At 51.6% G+C, this 18,693-nt stretch overlaps 1 protein-coding gene and 1 pseudogene across 3 annotated transcripts in view; one reads left to right on the top strand and one right to left on the bottom strand.

Moving 5' to 3' along the window:
- The first annotated feature begins 775 nt into the window (after positions 1-775).
- Positions 776-899, top strand: LOC129472760 (uncharacterized; annotated as a pseudogene).
- Positions 900-12,518: 11,619 nt separating this feature from the next.
- The window catches only part of TNFRSF1B (TNF receptor superfamily member 1B), a 41,146-nt gene continuing 34,971 nt past the window's right edge, over positions 12,519-18,693 (bottom strand). Inside the window, exon 10 of one of the 3 annotated variants that reach the window (XM_055261429.2) lies at positions 12,519-15,033. In XM_055261429.2, the coding sequence (XP_055117404.1) occupies positions 14,753-15,033 (281 nt within the window). In that variant the 3' untranslated portion in view covers positions 12,519-14,752. Of the gene's footprint in view, positions 15,037-16,966; positions 18,231-18,693 lie in introns of those variants that run through there. The other 2 variants (XM_055261428.2, XM_063631832.1) reach the window with 2 other exon arrangements.

An 18,693-nucleotide genomic window follows, 5' to 3' on the forward strand; every position in this document is an offset into this window, starting at 1 on the left:
TTGGAGGGGCCAAGGACAAAATGATATGGTTTGGCTGTGGCCCCACCCAAATCTCATCTTGAATTATAGCTCCCATAATCCCCACATGTTGTGGAAGGGACCTAGTGGGAGGCAATTAAGTCATGGAGGTGGGTTTTTTCCCATACTGTTCTCATGATAGTGAATAAGTCTCATGAGATCTGGTGGTTTTATAAAGCGCAGTTCCCCTGCATACACTCTCTAGCCTGCTACCATGTAAGATATGCCTTTGCTCCTCCTTCGCCTTTTGCCAAGACTGTGAGGCCTCCCCGGCCATGTGGAACTGTGAGTCCATTAAACCTCTTTTTCCTTATAAATTACCCAGTCTCGGGTATTTCTTCATAGCAGTATGAAAATGGACTAATACAGACCCTCTTTTTTTTTTTTTTTTTTAAAAAAAAAAAAAGCACCTTGCCTTTTTTTAGTTGTAGACATACCAGAGGAAGGGCTGCAGGAGATGGGGGTCATTCCTTAATTACCACCCACTTAGATGCATGTTGGCCCAGAAGGGGTAAGTTTTCTGGGACAGGCAGATTTGCAGAGCCCAGCTCCACATTCTCCCCACATCAGGTTCCTCCCCACCTGTCCTCCTATATCAGTTTATGGAATCATCTGGACCACAGGGGATGCAGACAGGTAGCCAAAACTCCTGCAGAAATGTTTCTGTTGGCACACACAATGCTTTAAGGTCATTTGAATTACTGAAAACATAGAAAAATCTGGAGATTACACATGAAAATCTGTATTTAGGACATCTCTAGAAAAATTAAAGATTTGGCCACTCTGGAAACTGCTGAGGGCCCCATGTGTAATGGCTGCAAACAGCTTCCTTTGTTGTGTAGACAGCCTGATTTTTGCTCTAAAGGACTATGGAGACGGCCCTTTCCAATATCTTTGACCTTGGCATTGTCCCCAGTGTAGGCTTCAGACAGGCATGCAAGGTGCCTTTGGAAAGCCCCAGGGCACCGTGGCCAGGGTTCACATTGGCCAAGTCATCATGTTCATCCACACCAAGCTGCAGAACAAGGAGCATGTGATTGGGGCCCTACGTAGGGCCACGTTCAAGTTCCCTGGCCACCAGACGATCCACATCTCAAAGAAGTGGGGCTTTACCAAGTTCAATGTGGATAAATTTGAAGATGTGGTGGCTGAGAAACAGCTCATCCCAGATGGCTGTGGGGTCAAATCCATCCCCAGTCATGGCCCCCTGGAGAAGTGGCAAGCCTTGTACTCATGAGGGCTTTTACTGTGCTGCCCCCAATAAATTATGCCCACCAATAAATATCCTACTTCCTGTCCACCCCAAAAAACAAAACAAAACAAAACAAAAACTGAATGCTTCTTTTCCTACATTCATCCAATCATTCACTGTCAACTGAGCACCTACTACGTGCCTGGCACTGTTCTTTTGCAGTGAGAGGGCTGGACCGGTTCTCACTCCGTTGCCCAGACTGGAGTGCAGTGGCACAATCATGGCTCACTGCAGCCTCGATCTTCTGAGCTCAAGTGATCCTCACACCTCAGCCTCCCAAGTAGCTAAGACTGCAGGTGTGCATACTCAACTAATTTTTTTTTTTTTTTTTTTGAGACTCACTCTGTCACCCAGGCTGGAGTGCAGTGGCACAATCTTGGCTCACTGCAACCTCTGCCTCCAGGTTCAAGTGATTCTCCTGCCTCAGCCTACCAAGTAGCTGGGACTACAGGCATGCACCACCATGCCTGGCTAATTTTTGTATTTTTAGTAGAGACGGGGTTTTGCCATGTTGGCCAGGCTGGTTGTGAACTCCTGGGTTCAAGTGATCCGCCCACCTCAGACTCCCAAAATGCTGGTATTATAGGCGTGAGCCACCGCGCCCGGCTCTGGCTAATTTTTTGATTTTTTGTAGACATGGGTGGGGGGCTCTCACTATGTTCTGTAGGCTGGTCTTGAACTCCTGGGCTCCAACAATCCACCCGTCTCAGCCTCCCAAAGTGCTGGAATTATAGGAGTGAGCCACTGGCCACCGAGCCTGGCTGCCTGGGACTGTTCTAATCCTATGACTGAGTAAAATAAAGCTCTGCCATCTTTGAGTTTCTATTCTAGCAGGAGGTGTAGACAATAAGAAATAAATATAACAGATATGTAAATTATATAGTAGTTGGGAAGGTGATAAGTACCATAAGAGCCCTGTGTGGGGTAGGGGGATCACAGAGGTGAGGGAGTCGAAATTTTAATTATGAATTAATTTAATTAGATCTTGAAGGCTTTTAACTTTGTAAGGCAGTGCTGTCCAGTAGAAATAGAATGCAAGCCATATGCATAAATTTAAAATTTTCTAGTAGCCAAATCACAGAGTGAAAAGAAACAGGTAAAATGAAGTTAATATTGTATTTAACCTAGTATATCCAAAATAAGACCATTTCAACATGTAAATCAATGTAAAATTACTAACAATATATTGTATATAGTTTTTCATAGTAAGTCTTCTATATTTGGTATTTTGTATTGAGATGTATGTTACACATCTCAGCCTGAACTAGTCATGTTTCAAGTACTCAGAAGCACCTGTTCCTGGTACCTACTCTATTTGGAAGCATAGGTCCAGAATCTCTTGTGAAACTGCAAGCAGCCCAGGGAGAGATGGTACCATCACCCCGTGGGGAAAAAAAGAGAAAAGGTGGCCGGGCGCGGTGGCTCACGCCTGTAATCCCAGCACTTTGGGAGACTGAGGTGGATGGATCACGATATCAGGAGATGGAGACCATCCTGGCCAACATGTTGAAACCCCGTCTCTACTAAAAATACAAAAAATTAGCCAGGCATGGTGGCTGGCGCCTGTAGTCCCAGCTACTCAGGAGGCTGAGGCAGGAGAATCACTTGAACCCGGGAGGTGGAGGTTGCAGTGAGCTGAGATTGTACCACTGCACTCCAGCATGGGTGACAGAGTGAGACTCCTTCTCAAAAAAAAACAAAACAAACAAAAAAAAAAAAACAGAGAGAGAGAGAAAAGGCAAAGACTAGACCACAGCTCAGAGGCCAGCCCCCTCATCTTACAGATGGCGATTCTGAGCTCCAGAGAGGGACAGAGGCTGCTCAAATTTCACATGGCAAAATAGTGGTGGAACCAAGGCATGGTCACTTAGGATTCCCAGGCTTTAGATTTACCCAAAGCAGCTGCTCAGCCCAACCTCCCAGCTTTCAGGGTGCTGCTAGTTAGTTTCCCCAGAAAGACATCTACCCCTTTAAATCCAGGCTTCCTTGACTTTCTTGTGAAATTCTAAGGAGCTGCTTATCAGGAACTTCCTACAGTAAACAGCCTGTCCAACACAATCCTAAGATAAGTGTCAAACCCAGCCCAGCCAGCCCTATGTCCTCCTCTGCAAAGCAGGGATAATGAGTACCTTGCCTATCTCACAGGACAGTTACCGCGTTGAAATGGTGCAACCTTGCTTTCCCAGCTATGGTATTTTGGGGTTTTGGGGGGACAGGGTCTCACTCTGTCACCCAGGCTGGAGTGCAGTGGCACCATCACAGCTCAAGCAATCTAGCTAATTTTTTGGTAGAGACGAGGTCCCCCTACATTGCCCAGGGTGGTATTAAGCTCCTGGCCTCAAGCCATCCTCCCACCTTGGGCCTCCCAAAGTGCTGGGATTACAGGTGTGAGCCACCATACCCAGTCTGCTTTCTCAGCATTAGACTAGACAATGCTATGGAACTTCCCACACTCCCCAGCTCGGGCCCCTCCCATCACACTGAAGATAAAACCTAACGGCCCCGGCATGGTGGCTCCCACCTGTAATCCCAGCACTTTAGGAGGCTGAGGCAGGCGGATCACCTGAAGTCAGGAGTTCAAGACTAACCTGGCCAACATGGCGAAACCCTGTCTCCACTAAAAATACAAAAATTAGCCGGGTATGATGGCAGACACCTGTAATCCCAGCTGCTTGGGAGCCTGAGGCAGGAGAATCACTTGAACCTGGGTTGCAGTGAGCCAAGATCACACCACTGCACTCCAGCCTAGGCAACAGAGCAAGACTCTGTCTAAAAAAAAAAAAAAAAAAAAAAAGCCAACATCCTTTCCATGGCTTCACGCCACTCTCCCAACCCCATATCCCATCCCACCCCCCATAGTCCCATGGCTGTCCTGCCCTCCCCTCACCAAGGTGTCTGCTTAAACTCCACGACCTCAGAGAAGCCCTCCTCAACCCACCTTGCAAACTGGCAGCAACCCTATCTGTCCCCTTACTTTGCTTTATTTTTCTTAGCACTTACCACTACAGGCATAGCCTACATGTCTGTCTTTACGTAGTCCCTGCTAGCGTGTCAGCTCCAGGTGGACAGGGACCTTGCCTGTGCTGTTATCTGCAGCATTCTCAGCACCTATACATAAAAAAAAAAAAAGCAATTAACATGTATGGAGCCCTGACAATGTGCCAGGCACAGTTCTAAGCATTTCAGACAGTAACTCATGTAATCCCACAATCTGAGGGAGGTACTATTTTAATCCCATTTTACAGATAAGGCAAGTAAGGCACAGAGACATCAGAGACATTCATTCACTTGACTGAGGTCACAGCAACAGGAAGTGTCGCATCCAGGATTCACACCTGGGCAGGTAGGCTTCAAGGACCTACAAATTTTTTTTTTTTTTTTTTTTTTTTAAGACAGGGTCTCACTCTGCCACCCAGGCTGGAGTACAGTGACTCGATCACGGTTCACTGCAGACTCAACTTCCTGGGCTCAAGCAATTCTCCCACCTCAGTCTCCCACAGTGCTGGGATTACAGGCTTGAGCCACCACGCCGGGCTGGACCCACAATTTTGGGTTCTGTGCTTGTTCATCTATAATGATAATTAATGAATGAGAACAAATAAAGAGAACTCAAAAAGACATTCCTTCTCTGCCCAGGCTGGTCCTAGCTCAGCCAAACCACATGCTCTGTCCTGATTAAAGTAAAGAAATGGGCAAGAGGAGCTGCAAGCCTGGCCCATGCTGACTGGTTACCATATCAGGCAGGTGGCTGCCCTTGGTTGCTCCAAATGGACCCCCTCAAACAGAATCATCTGGTGCCTCCTCTGTCTCCAGATAGGCGGTGAGCTCTGGCAAACAGCAGTGCTGGATCTGGTCCCTCGGGCTCAGCACCAGCCGATGTCCAATGCCTATGAGAAGAAGGAGCCAAAGCTGCCCCCCTCTCCCAGCACCGAGTCAATTCCCTACCCTCGAAGTGGGTTTATTCCAGTTTCTATGATCCACACGCCGGCTCAGCTCATGTTTCATACATTAACATCCCAACCAGGTTGGTGCTGTTACTATCCGCATTGTATATATAGATGGGGACTCAAGCTCAATGCAGCCCCAGCCTCTGCTAAGTGGATGTTCAGTAAACGTGAACATCCCCAGCAATGGCGCCATGAGTGAATACCAGAGCTGCCGGGGCTGCAATGGCCTCGGTGCAGGAAACACAGGGCACAGGCAAGTTGAAGGAAGACACTTTTGCCAAGGAGAGGCAAGCATTAGAAGAACCCACGAGAGGCACTAGCGGGAAGCTATGGGGCCACAATGGTGGTGTCAGGGAGAATCTACCAGAAGGCGAAGGGCAGGAGGGAATACACACCTGGCCTCACTTTCCTCCCATCCTCCAGTCTCCTGATGAGATGGGATCGTTCCCTTGGCCCCCTTCATAGGCAGGAACTGGAGTAGCTCATTTCACTCAGCCTCCCCCCGCTGGCCACTCCTCATGGGAGGAAGCATGTAAGCAAGTGAGTGCGAGGACCGGAGGGAATGAATGCCGGAACTGGCCAGTCGCTCCTTTCTGGTAGGAGCAGGCTCTGTGCAGGCCCCACAGCAGCATCCAAGTCCCTGCCTTCTCAGCACGCAGATTCTTATCTGGCGTCCAGGAAGAATCAGGTCACACGGATGGATTGAAAGATGATGAATGCAGAAGACTTTATTGAGCAGTGAAAGGGGCTCTCAGTGGAAGGGGAGCTGAAAAGGGGATGATGCAGGAAGAAGGTGATCTTTCCCTGAAGCCACGCCATCTGAAGTCAATCACGTCTATCCATGGTCTCTGATGCTCAGTTGCTTCTCTGCTCAGGTGCTTGTTATCTCCGCCAGTCAGCCGTTCGTGTCACTCTGCCAGCTGAAGTCTTTTTATGGGCACAGGATAGGGGCATGGCAGGCCAAAAATGCAACATTTGGGCAGAAAAATAGGGTCAGCTGTTTTCACCTACGGCCGCAGTTCCAGGCTTCAGGGTGGGGTTTAGCCGGGAGCCTGGCCATTCTGTATCACTGCTAGTGCTCTCCCATGGCCAAACCCTGCTGGGAGCCTCAGGGAAAGGGGTCCAGGAATGTGTGTGTAGGAGGCAGCCTCCCAGGGCACAAAGCAGGGCAGAGGGGGGAACGGGAGGGGTGGATGGAGACTAGCCAGCACATTGCTGGTCTCTCTGCTTCTAATCCATCTCTCTCCAGCCATCCCCCCATGTAGCCAAGGCAAGGGAGCTTCAGAAGGAGCCCCCCGCCTCCTGGTAAGCAGTCCCCACAACTGCACTTTCCAACCTCCTCTCTCCCCAGCACCTGGTGACATCATTCCAAAAGACAAATCTGGCCATATCCCCCCACCAGTGAAACCTCTTCAGGGAGTCCTTTGTCCCATTGTCTGCCTTAGCAGGACAGTGGCCATCCTTTGGACCTGGCCACTCCTCAGCCTCATTTCCTGCCACTGCCCCAGGCCAAGGGCAGGCTTGGCTGATCCCTGGCTCCCTCAGGCCTCTGCTCCCAGGTTACCTCTCCCGGTCCCCTCCCTGATCCAAAAGGGCACTTCCATCCCTTGGTCCCCTGTGTCCAGCTTCATTTTCTTCATCCCTGTCTGATACTATGTTTCTTTTCTTCCTACCCACTACGTAAGCTTCATTTTAGCAGCCACTGCATCCCCGCAACTAGAGCACAATACATACTTGTTCCTTCAAGCATCAGGAGGTATCAGGATATATTTAAGGTGTTTAAAGCTGGATGGGATCCCTAACGAGGGAGTTGGAGAGGGAGAAGAGGTGCAAGGACTGAGCCCTGGGCCCCCTCATCAGTCAGACGTTGATGAGATGAGGAGGAACCAGGCAGGAAGGCAGAAGGGGTCCCTGAGATGGCAAGAGAGTCAAGGGGTGTGGGCTCCGGACAGCCAGGCAAGGAAAGACTTCCGAGGAGCGGAGATTGATCACTCGGGTCAAATACCGCCTGCCTGTAGGAGAAGTGAGATGGGGGCTGAAGCTGATCATTGAATTTAGCCGTATGGAGTTTCATAGAGACCTGGTCAAAAGACAGGTTGAGTAGAGTAGGGGGCACAAGTGGTGGGCACATGAGAAAATGGGAGAAGACAAATTGGAGACCTGAATATGCTGTTCTCCGGGTGTTTTTGCTGTAAGAGTAGCTGAGAAATCTGACAGCGCCTGGAGGAAGAATTGTGAGCAAGGTTTCTGTTGTTAATTGTGGTTAAATACACATAACAATTTTTTTTTTTTTTTGAGGTGGAGTTTCACTCTTCTCTCCCAGGCTAGAGTGCAATGGTGCGATCTTGGCTCACTGAAACCTCTGCCTCCCAGGTTCAAACAATTCTCCTGCCTCAGCCTACCGAGTAGCTGGGATTACAGGCGCCTGCCACCACACCTGGCTAATTTTTGTATTTTTAGTAGAGATGGGGTTTTGCCATGTTGGCCAGGCTGGTCTCGAACTCCTGACCCCAGGTGATCACCCACCTCCGCCTCCCACAAAATTTTATCATCTTTTTGTAGTTGTTGCTCTTTTCTGGCTTTTGTTTAAAAGTTCTCATCTTAAACATTATTAAGTATAATTCAGTGGCGTTAAGTAATTTCATATCATTTTGCAACCATCACCACCATCCATCTGCAGAACTCTTTTTTTTTTTTTTTTTTTTTTGGACAGGGTCTCGCTCTGTTACCCTGGCTGGAGTGCAGTAGCACAGGTCACTGCAGCCTCAACTTCCTGGGCTCACGCGATCTTCCCGCCTCAGCCTCCTGAGTAGCTGGGACCACAGGCGCATGCCACCATGTCCAGCTCATTTTCAGAGACGGAGTCTCCCTATGTTGCCCAGGATGGTCTTGAACTCCTGAACTCAAGCGATCCACCCACCTCGGCTTCCCAAAGTTCTGGGATTACAGGCATGAGCCATCATGCTTGGCCTAGAACTCTTCATTTCAAAAAACTGAAACTCTGCACCCATTAAACACTGACTCCCCATTCTCTCTTCTCCCAGCTTCTGGCAACCAACATCTATTTTCCATCTCTGTGAATTCTACTACTCCAGGTACCTCATGTACGGGAAACATACAGAATTTGTCCTTTTGTGACTGGCTTATTTCACTTAGTTTAAGGGACAAGGGATCCTTGTCCTCAAGGAACATCCATGTTGTAGCGCATGTCAGAATTTCCTTCCTTTTTAAGGTTGAATATGCCACTTTTTTTTTTTTTTTTTTTTTGAGATGAAGTCTCGCTCTGTCACCCAGGCTGGAGTGCAGTGGCACGACCTCAGCTCACTGCAACCTCCGCCTCCTGGGTTCAAGCAATTCTCCTGTCTCAGCCTCCTGAGTAGCTGGGACTACAGGCATGTGTCACCACGCCAGGCTCATTTTTGTATTTTTAGTAGAAATGGGGTTTCACCATGTTGGCCAGGCTGGTCTCGAACTCCTGACCTCAGGTGATCCACCCGCCTCGGCCCCACAAAGTGCTGGGATTAAAGGTGTGAGCCACCGCACCCAGCCTGTAGATCACATTTTGTTTTTCCATTCCACCTTTTGGACACCTAGGTTGTTTCCACCTTTTGGCTATTATTAACAGGGAGCACTGCTGTACAAATATCTGTTTGAGACTCTGTTTTCAATTCTTTGGGGTAGCACCCAGAAGTGGAGTTGCTGGATCAGATGGTAATTCTATGTTCCATGTTTTGAGTCGCTGTCACGCTGTATCCCATAGCAGTTGGACCACTGTGCACTCTCCTCAGCGACACACAAGGTTTCCATCTCTCCACACTTTCACCAACACTTACTAATTTCTGGGGTTTTGATAGTAGTTGTCCTAATGGGTGTGAGGTTGTTTCAGAAATGGGAGGAACCTCAGTGTGTCTATATGCAAACAGGAAAGATCCCGGAGCCAGAGAAATTGATGCTCAAGGAAAGAGACAGGAGACTCGCAGAAGCAATGTCCTTGTGCCAGGACAGATGCTAAGATCCCGTGCAGAGGAGGAGCCATCCTCAGACCCAGTCACGGCAAAGGCCAGGGTTGTGGGCACAGACGCAGGGTGAGAGGGTAGATGTGGTGGGGCAAGCATGAAGCATTCTCTTGTGTTTATTTTCTCAGTGAAATAGACAGCAAGGTAACTAACGGAAGGTAAGGGTGGGGTGAGGACAGAGGCTTGGGGATAAAGGAGAACACATGAAATAGTCCATCTAGAAGAGTGGGGTAAGGCGTGGTGACTCATCCCTATAATCCCAGCACTTTGGGAAGCCAAGGTGGGAGGATCACTTGAGCCCAGGAGTTTCAGGCTGCATTGAGCTGTGATTGCGCTACTGCCCTCCAGCCTGGGTCACAGAGTGGTACTCAGTCTCAAACAAAAACCTCAATTAATCCTTTTATTTAAAAGATAAAATAGGCTGGGCGAAGTGGCTCACACCTGTAATCCCAGCACTTTGGAAGGCCGAGGTGGGTGCATCACCTGTCAGGAGTTCAAGACCAGCCTGGCCAACATGGTGAAACCCCTTCTCTACTAAAAATACAAAAATTAGCTGGGTATGGTGGCATGCGCCTATAATCCCAGCTATTCGGGAGGCTGAGGCAGGAGTATCACTTGAACCCGGGAGGTGGAACTTGCAGTGAGCCGAGATTACACCACTGCACTCCAGCCTGGGCGACAGAGCGAGACTCCATCACAAAAAAAAAAAAAATTAATAAAATTAAAAGATAAATAGAAAGAGTGGGAGACTGAGTGAAGAGGAGCTGGTAGGCTGCATAACCAAGGGTTGTCTTTGCCTCTGCAAAGACACTGATGTCTGAATTCCTGAAACCTGGCCAAGATGCTAAGACGAGGAGAGTGTCCTGGATTTTCTGGGTGGTCCATTGTAATTACAGGTGTCCCTATAATTGGGAGGCAAAGGGAGATCTGACTTCTGAAGAGACTCCGTTGCTATCTCTGAAGATGGACAAAGGGGCCATAAGTCAAGGAATGCAGGTGCCGCTGGAAGCTGAAGGCAAGGAACCAGATTCTCCCCTAAAGCCTCCAAAAACAAATTCCCCATTTGAGCCTAGCAGGCCTGGCGACACCTTGCTTTTATACTTCTGACTCCCAGAGCTGTAGGAGAATGAAATTGTATTGTTTTAAGCCACTGAGTTTGTGTGGTTTGTGTATAGCAGCAACAGGAACTAATATATCGGGGAGGGGACCTGTTGTCACTGCTGGGCGGCAAGAAGGACCCCCATAGAATTTATTCTTTTTTTTTCCGTCCCCCAGGCTGGAGTGCAGTGGCAAGATCTCAGCCCACAGCAACCTCTGCCTCCTGGGCTCAAGCAATCCTCCCACTTCAACCTCATGGGTAGCTGGGATTCCAGGTGCATGCCACCACACCCAGCTAGTTTCTGTATTTTTTTGTGGAGATGAGGTTTCACCATATGCCCAGGCTGGTCTTGAATTCCTGAGCTCAAGCAATCTGCCCACCTCAGCCTCCCAAAGTGCTGGGATTACAGGTGTAAGCCACCACGCCCGGCCAAGTCTAATGATCATGAAATGAAAATGCGACCAGCCAGCATGGTGGAATGCCATCATCCTGCCCCATCCAGGTGCAGACGTGCAGGTGTGGCACAAACAGAGAGCTGGGTTCAACCAGAGAGAGAATAACAAACCAGGAGAAAGTGTCGTGGGTGTGCACAAGGGAGAAAACGTAACCAACATGTGCAGGTGCCAGTGAGGGAGCAAGACAGGAGGAAGTAGGGGTGGGGGAAAGTGGGATGCTTGAAATTGAGATTAGCGTGCAGTTGTCAGTAATGCCAGGGTCTAAGGCGTTGGCCTGTGTACATCCCGAAGGCCACATCCGCCTCCTGCCCATTCTTTTATGTCCTGTGCACAGCTGTTTTCACACTACAACAGCACAGTTGAGTGGTTGTTGCAGAAACTGTAAGGCCTGCCAAGTGTAAAATATTTATTCTGATCAGGCGCAATGGCTCATGCCTGTCATCCCAGCACTTTAGGAGGCCAAGGCCGGTGGATCACTTGAGCCCAGGAGTTCGAGACCAGCCTGGGCAACACAGGGAAACCCCCCCCAAAAAAAATAAAAATTAAAAAAATTTAAAATTTGGCTGGGCATAGTGGTCCATGCCTGTAGTCCCAGCTACTCAAGAGGCTGAGACTGGAGGTCAGGGCTGCAGTGAGCCACGATCACATTTCAGCTTGGGTAACAGAGTGAGACCTTGTCTCAAAAAATTAAAATAAATTTGCTCCCTGGCTCTTTATGGAATAAGTGTGGGGAGCCTTGGTCAAGGATTGAGTGACTGGGACAGGCTGGAGGACAGGACCACAGAGGAGAGGAGCGCGAGAAGCCAGGAGGCGGGGCCTTCCATCAATCACAGATCCTACAATCACCAAGAATGAAAATGGTCCCACTGAGGGTGTCACAGGAGCTGGAGTGACGATGGTGACCCAGGGGGTCAGCGGAATCAATACACAGCCCAAGGTTTCTCTCCCCTCCGAGGCTTTCTTTTAATTAATTTTATTTATTTATTTGGAGACAGATTCTCACTGTCACCCAGGCTGGAGTGCAGTGGCCCGATCTCAGTTCACTGCAACCTCTGTCTCCTCGATTCAAGCGATTCTCGTGCCTCGGCCTCCTGACTAGCTGGGATTATAGGTGCATACCATCATGCCCCGCTAATTTGTTGTATTTTTAGTAGAGATGGGGTTTCACCATGCTGGCCAGGCTAAGGCCTTTAAACTCAGAACTCCTTTTGCCTGACAGTTCCCTGCAATCCTTTGTTCTGGAAAACTGCTGCTCATGCCTCAGGAGGAGGTCAGAGGTCATCTCCAGAACCCTGTTCTAACCTCCTACCTGGGCCCAGGGATGTCCTCTGGGCCCCCAAAGCCCTGTACTGGTCTGAGCATCCCAGGGGCACCCACTCTCCCTGAGTGGGGTCCCCAGGAGGGCAGAGCCTGGCTGCCTAGGCTGCTAGGGATCTGCAGAGACCCCATCCCGGTCCTGAGAGCAGGCCCAGGAGACCTGGGGGATGAGGGCATGAGACCAGGGCACACTTGGAACCCAGCCAGCTGTGTGGTCCTGAGCAGGAAGTTCTCTTATTGTTCACAGGCTTGAGAGGGCGGCTGTAACAGGGGTCCCTCTGTGGTCCAGTCACAACAGGGGCCAGCCAGACCCCAGGGACCATGACGCCATCTCCCCTTACACAGGGGTGGCAGACAAGCAGCACCATGGACAAACCCAAGCCCAGACCCCAGGCAGAGCCAGGGGTCCACGTGTAAAACAAACAGGTTTATTGATAAGCAGGAATGCTGTCCAGCATACAGTGCAAACTTTCATTGTCTCGGGATCAACACACGCAAGGGAACCAAGGCTCCACAGAGTCTCCAAATTCATCGCTTCCCGGCTCTGCCCGGTGATGCCAAGGAAGCCTGAGGTTCTCCCAGGACTGTCCACCAGGGGGCAGGTGCACTCCATCACGTCCTCGTGTGGGTCCAATGTGGGCGAAACATGGCCAGCCCCGGCAGTCTGACTTTTTTTTTTCTTTAAGAGACAGGGTCTCACTCTGTTGCTCAGGCTGGAGTGTAGTGGCGCAATCATAGCTCGCTGCAGCCTCAAACTCCTGGGCTCCAGTGATCCTCCTCTCAGCCTCCTGAGTAGCTGGGATTACAGGTGCATGTCACTGCAGCCAGCCAGTCTTACATCTTGATTCCAGGGTGGAAAACCCTTCTTGTCTCCATGGTAATGGCTGGGCTCTCCCACCCTCCAATAGTTAAGCTGCCAAGCTCAAGTCCAGTGGAATTTATCAACAATTTATCACCCTGCCCCTGCTCTTCTAGATAATTTCATGCCTTCTCCTTTATCCCCATGCACCTGAGACTTAGCCAGCCTTTCCAGGAGCCCCTCAACCTGCTTCCTCCCAGAATCCGGGCAAGGCTACACTGGTTTCCCCTCTGCAGTGCCCTGGGCATGTTTGGGGGAGGGGAGGGGGAAGGCTGACTCTAATGGGGAGGAATCCCAGCTTCAGCGGCTTCAAGGCAGGCCATTCAACTTACCGACTTTGGCTACACACAACCCACAACATGCAACACAGACGCAGACACAAGACTGGCACTTGGGATCACACTGGCCATGTACCAAAGTGGCGGGGCAGCCCGCTTGGGGCCCGGGAATTGAAGGTGGGGAATGGGGAAGAGGAACCCATCCCTCTGGAGGGAGGAGGAGGGTCTAGGCTGAGGTAGGAGGAGAGAGATGGCTACGAGGACTGTCATCTCTAGTTCCTGAAATTCCCTGAAAGGAGACGACGGTGTGGCCTAGGACATCACACCAGACAGCAAGGAAGGAGGAGCGGGGCTGCAGGCACACCGGAGTGAAGGCGGAGGGTGCAAATGGCAGGTGGGGGGTTGGATGTGGCTGGCAGAGTTTGGCTTTGTCATTGGCTTGTTGGTCTGAGTGGTACTTACTTTTTTAAAAAATTGGCAGATTTCCAGTTAGAAGTGCGTTATCTTGCCCAGGCCACAGCACTGAATATGTTGGCCTGCCTGGGCCCTCTGGGCATCTGACTTTCACACCACGGTACAAAAGGACAAGTTAGCATTTGGAGGCGGTGCTTTTCTTTTTTTTCTTTTGAGACAGACTCTCGCTGTGTCACCCAGGCTGGAGTGCAGTGGCGTGATCTCGGCTCCCTGCAACCTCCGCCTCCAGGGTTCAAACGATTTTCCAGCCTCAGGCTTCTGAGTAGCTGGGACTCTAGGTGCCCGCTGCCATGCCCGGCTAATTTCTGTATTTTTAGTAGAGATGGGGTTTTACCATGTTGGCCAGGCTGGTCTCGAACTCCTAACCTCAGGTGATCCACCCACCTCAGCCTCCCAAACTGCTGGGATCATAGGCATGAGCCACTGCACCTGGCCTGAGGTGATGCTTGCAAGCCTCCTGAGCTAACCTGAAGGACCCCGTTTCCTACAGGGCTGCCACCTCCTCCCTGCACAGAGCCCCGGGACCGTCCTGCAGTCTCAGCCTCAGGCTGAAGCACTGTCCTCTCTTCATGGGTGACTCAGGCAGCATTCCCTCCTCTCCAGAAAGCCCCGCTGCAGAAAAGGATGCTGGGGTTTTCTGGAAGCCAGAGCTGGGTCAGAGCCCAGGGGGAGAAACAAACAAACAAACAAACAAACAAACAAAAAACCCAAGGGCTCCAGAAGCCAGGCTCAAAGGTCCAGCTGGGCGGGACAGGTCACAGAGAGTCAGGGACTTGCCCCAGTATGCCCCAAACGTCCATGCCCAGCCAGTCCACTGAGAGGGACACACAGTGGCAGCAGAGGCTTTCCACAACTCGCTGCCTCTGCTCTTGGCCTGCAGAGGGAGGCTGCGGCTGTGGAGGGCACTAAAGGAACTTGGCCCAGAAAGAGCCTCAGAGTCCTAGTAGTGGGGGCCTGGAAGAACCAGGGCCCCTTCGCAGGGTCATCCTGCCAGGGCTCAGCCCGCCTTGGCTACAACACAGCCCACACCAGCCTGGTTAACTGGGCTTCATCCCAGCATCGGGCACTCCAAGGGGCAGGGGCTTCTCTTCAGTGCTCCCCAGCAGGGTCTCTGGCGTCTCCAGCTGTGACCGAAAGGCACATTCCTCCTTGGAGAAGGGGACCTGCTCGTCCTTTGGGGACTCCGAGGGGCTGGAATCTGTGTCCCCCATTGTGGAGCTGGCCTGGGAGGAGCACTGTGAGCTGTGGTCTGAGCTGCTACAGACGTTCACGATGCAGGTGACATTGACCTGGGTCCCATGGCCACCAGGGGAAGAATCTGCTAAGCACAAGATGGGATGGGGGTCAGTTCAGGGGTCCAGGAGTGGGGCCCTGGGACCCCTGCCCAAGATGCAGATTCAGACACATGGGAAAGAGCACTGGGCCAGGAGCCGAGACCGAGATTCTAGCCCAGCTCTGCTGTGTGACCTTGAGCAAATCACTTAACCTGCATGTGCCTCATTTTCCCCTCTGCTGAATAAAATAGCATCACTACCTACCCAGCCCCAATCACCCCAGAGATGGGAGGAGCCAATTATATAAAACAGATGTCTACTTGGGAGGCCAAGTTTGTAGGATCGCTTGAGCCCAGGAGTTCAAGACCAGACTGGGCAACATAGTGAGACCCTGTCTCTTCTTTTCTTTTTTGAGACAGGGTCTCCAAAGAGTGCTGTGTCACTCTCTCGACTCACTTCGACCTCTGCCTCCCGGCCTCAAGTGATCCTCCCACCACAGCCTCCTGAATAGTTGGGACTACAGGCCACCGCACCCTGCTAATTTTTTGTAGAGATGGGGTTTCACCAAGTTGCCTGGGTTGGTCTCGAACATGTGACCTCAAGGGATCTGCCTACCTCAGCCTCGCAAAGTGCTGAGATTACAGGTGTGAGCTACCATGCTCAGCCTCAAACTTAACTCTTGATTCTACTCCCATCTCCCATCCAACCCTCTCCTCCTCATCACAGTTCTCATTGCTGCCACCCACCCAGCTGCTTGGGCCCAGAGCCTTGGACCCATCTTTCTCTCTCATATCACACACCCATCCGTTATTCCTGCCTTGTCTCCCTTCAAAAGATGACTTCTGGGCCAGGCACAGTGGCTCACGCCTGTAAACCCAGCACTTTGGGAGGCCAAGGCAGGTGGATCACCTGAGGTCAGGAGTTCGAGACCAGCCTGGCCAACATGATGAAACTCCATCTCTACTCAAAATACAAAAAAAAAATTAGCCAGGTATGGTGGCAGGTGCCTATAATCCCAGCTACTCGGGAGGCTGAGGCAGGAGAATCGCTTGAACCCGGGGTGCGGAGGTTGCAGTGAGCCGAAATCACACCACTTCACTCCAGCCTGGGTGAAAGAGCAAAACTCCATCTCAAAAACAAACAGAAAAACAAAAGATGACTTCTACAAGGGTCACCCTGCCCTGCTGCTGCATGGTGCAGTGGGCTATGGAAGCCTCCCCCCAGTTGCATCTGGATGGGTGTGAACAGCCTCCATCTGTCCTGGCTTCAGCCCCACCCCTCTGAAATCTGTTTCCCATCAGCAGCCAGAGCTGGCCCTTGAACCTGGCAGATCACTTCCTTGCGGGCTCAAAAACCCACAGTCCTCGCACAGCCTACCAGGCCCTGTCTGATCTGGAGCCTGCCTTCTCCCGCCCCCTCTCCTGCTGCTCCAAGACCTTGATGGGGTTCCTTCCAGCCACACTCCCCGCCCCCTGCTACAGCCCCTTGAGCCCTTCAGGTCCCCTGGGCCTTTGCACAGGCTGCTCCCTCAGCCTAGAGAGCTCTTCTCTAGTGCTCAGGCCTTAGCTCAAAGGCCACATCCTCCACGAAGCGCCCCCCGACCCCCTGGCCTCCCTCTCTAGAGACATTTACTTCCCATCCTATCTACCACTCTCTGGGTCCCTCCCCATTTCTGTGATCTCCTGATCTCCAGGGCCCCCAGCTCCTGGGGTCCCCAACCAGACTCTGAACCCGGGAGGATAGGGACTTTTTTTTTTTTTTTTAATAGAGACAGGGGTCTTGCTATGTTGCCCAGGCTAGTCTCGAACTCCTGGGCTCAAGTGATCCTCCTGCCTTGGCCTCCTGAAGTGCTGAGATTACAGGCATGAGCCACCTTGCCTGGCCAGACCAGGGACTTTTTGATCGTTCCCTGCTGTGTTCCTAGTGCCTGTAACAGGGACAAGTCTATGGGCTTTTTTTTGTTGTTGTTGGTGGTGGTGGTGGTGGTGGTGATGTTTTTAAGTGAATTGATTACCAACATTTAAAATTCAGGTGTTTACATTTAAAAATCTGGATTTATGGCTTCCCTTGGGAGCCAGATGCAGGAGATCCAGCCAAGGAGAGCCCAAGGTTTGCCTCAGCTTCCTGCCCAGCCCCTGTGGGCAACTGAGTTTTCTAACTGGTTGGGGAGGCACTGGATGGTGGGTTTGCTGAGATGAATGTGAGGGGACTGGCATACATTAGCCCCCTCAGAAAATGAGAGTTGCTGCTGCTGTTGCTGCAGGGGCCTGCTGAGTGCCCTCACCCCAGCCTGGTTCCCCCTAACTCCAACTACTCGGGTAGCCGGGAGGCGGATGGAGCTGGCAACCTGCTGTGCTCAAAACAGCCCCAAGCAGGTGGTGGGGGAGGAGGGTTGAAATCACAGGGCCGGAAGGAAATTTCCACCCTGAGCCTCCACAGCACCCAAATGTCACCCAAAGTCACCATGGCCTTTGCATATTGAGCATGAGACACTGCGGGGGTGGATGGGGGACCACGAAGGGGCACAACCCTGGGGTTTACAGGTTCCCACAGTGGAGGGAGGTGTTAGGGGTGGGAGGGAGAGAAGGAGAGGACAGAGGCCAGGGAAACGGGCTGGAGGACTCGGGAGAAGGAGCACAGAGCAGAAGGGGCAGAGGGGAGAGGGGAGGGCAGACATGGTCAGGGCTCCACCCTGGCCCAAGGAGGGAGCCACACCAGGTGTAGCTAAGAAATCAGAAAGATGGGCCGCGCGTGTTGGCTCATGCCTGTAATCCCAGCCCTTTGGGAGGCCGAGGCAGATGGATCACCTGAGGTCAGGATTTCAAGACCAGTCTAGCCAACATGGTGAAACCCTATCTCTACTAAAAGTACAAAAATTAGCCAGGTGTGATGGCACATGCCTGTAATCCCATCTACTCGGGAGGCTGAGGTGGGAGGATCACTTGAACCTGGGAGGCAGAGGCTGCAGTGAGCAGAGAAGTAAGCGAAGACTGCGCCACTGCACTCCAGCCTGGGTGACAAGCGAGACCCCATAAAAAAAAAAAAAAAAAATCAGACGAATCCAAGAACTGGGCAAAGACTAAGAGTTTATAATTGGAGCGCACTCCATTCATTCATTCATTCATTCAACAATGTGTAGGGCCCCTGCTCTCTTCCAGGCACTGGCCCAGGCCCTCCCACAGGGAGTTCTCAGGCTGGAGTGAGGGGCACTGATGAGACTTCCCACCGAGGAGGCTGGGGGCTATGATGGGGCAAACAGAAATGGGCACGTCAGCTCCTGTGGGCAGTTGGGGACAGGTAGGAATGGGTGTGGCAGGCAGGGGTGGCATGAGTGCAGGCAAGGGGCAGGGGCTCAGTGAGCTGGGGAGCAGCTGGGGGTGAGTGAGCTGGAGGAGGGCTGCGTGGTGGGGGCTGCAGCCATCAGTCCCCACCTGGAGGCGGCCCAGAGGGAGCCTGGCCCTGGTCTGGTGCCCAGCTGGGCACGTCACCCATCTCTCACCAGTCCTGGCAAGGACGCGCCATAGCTCACCTCTAGGTGAAAAAAACAAGGCTTGGCAGGGTTAAGCATCCCACCCAAATTCTTATGGCACCAGAGTGGCCGGGCAAGTATCTGAGACTGACCCAAGTTCATGGTCATTCCCTGAATTCTCACTGGCTGGCACTGCCAGGTAAGAGGGAGAGAGGCACAGGCCAGCAGACCCTGT

This window comes from Symphalangus syndactylus, chromosome 22, assembly GCF_028878055.3.
Source record: "Symphalangus syndactylus isolate Jambi chromosome 22, NHGRI_mSymSyn1-v2.1_pri, whole genome shotgun sequence".
NCBI classification, from domain to species: domain Eukaryota; kingdom Metazoa; phylum Chordata; class Mammalia; order Primates; family Hylobatidae; genus Symphalangus; species Symphalangus syndactylus.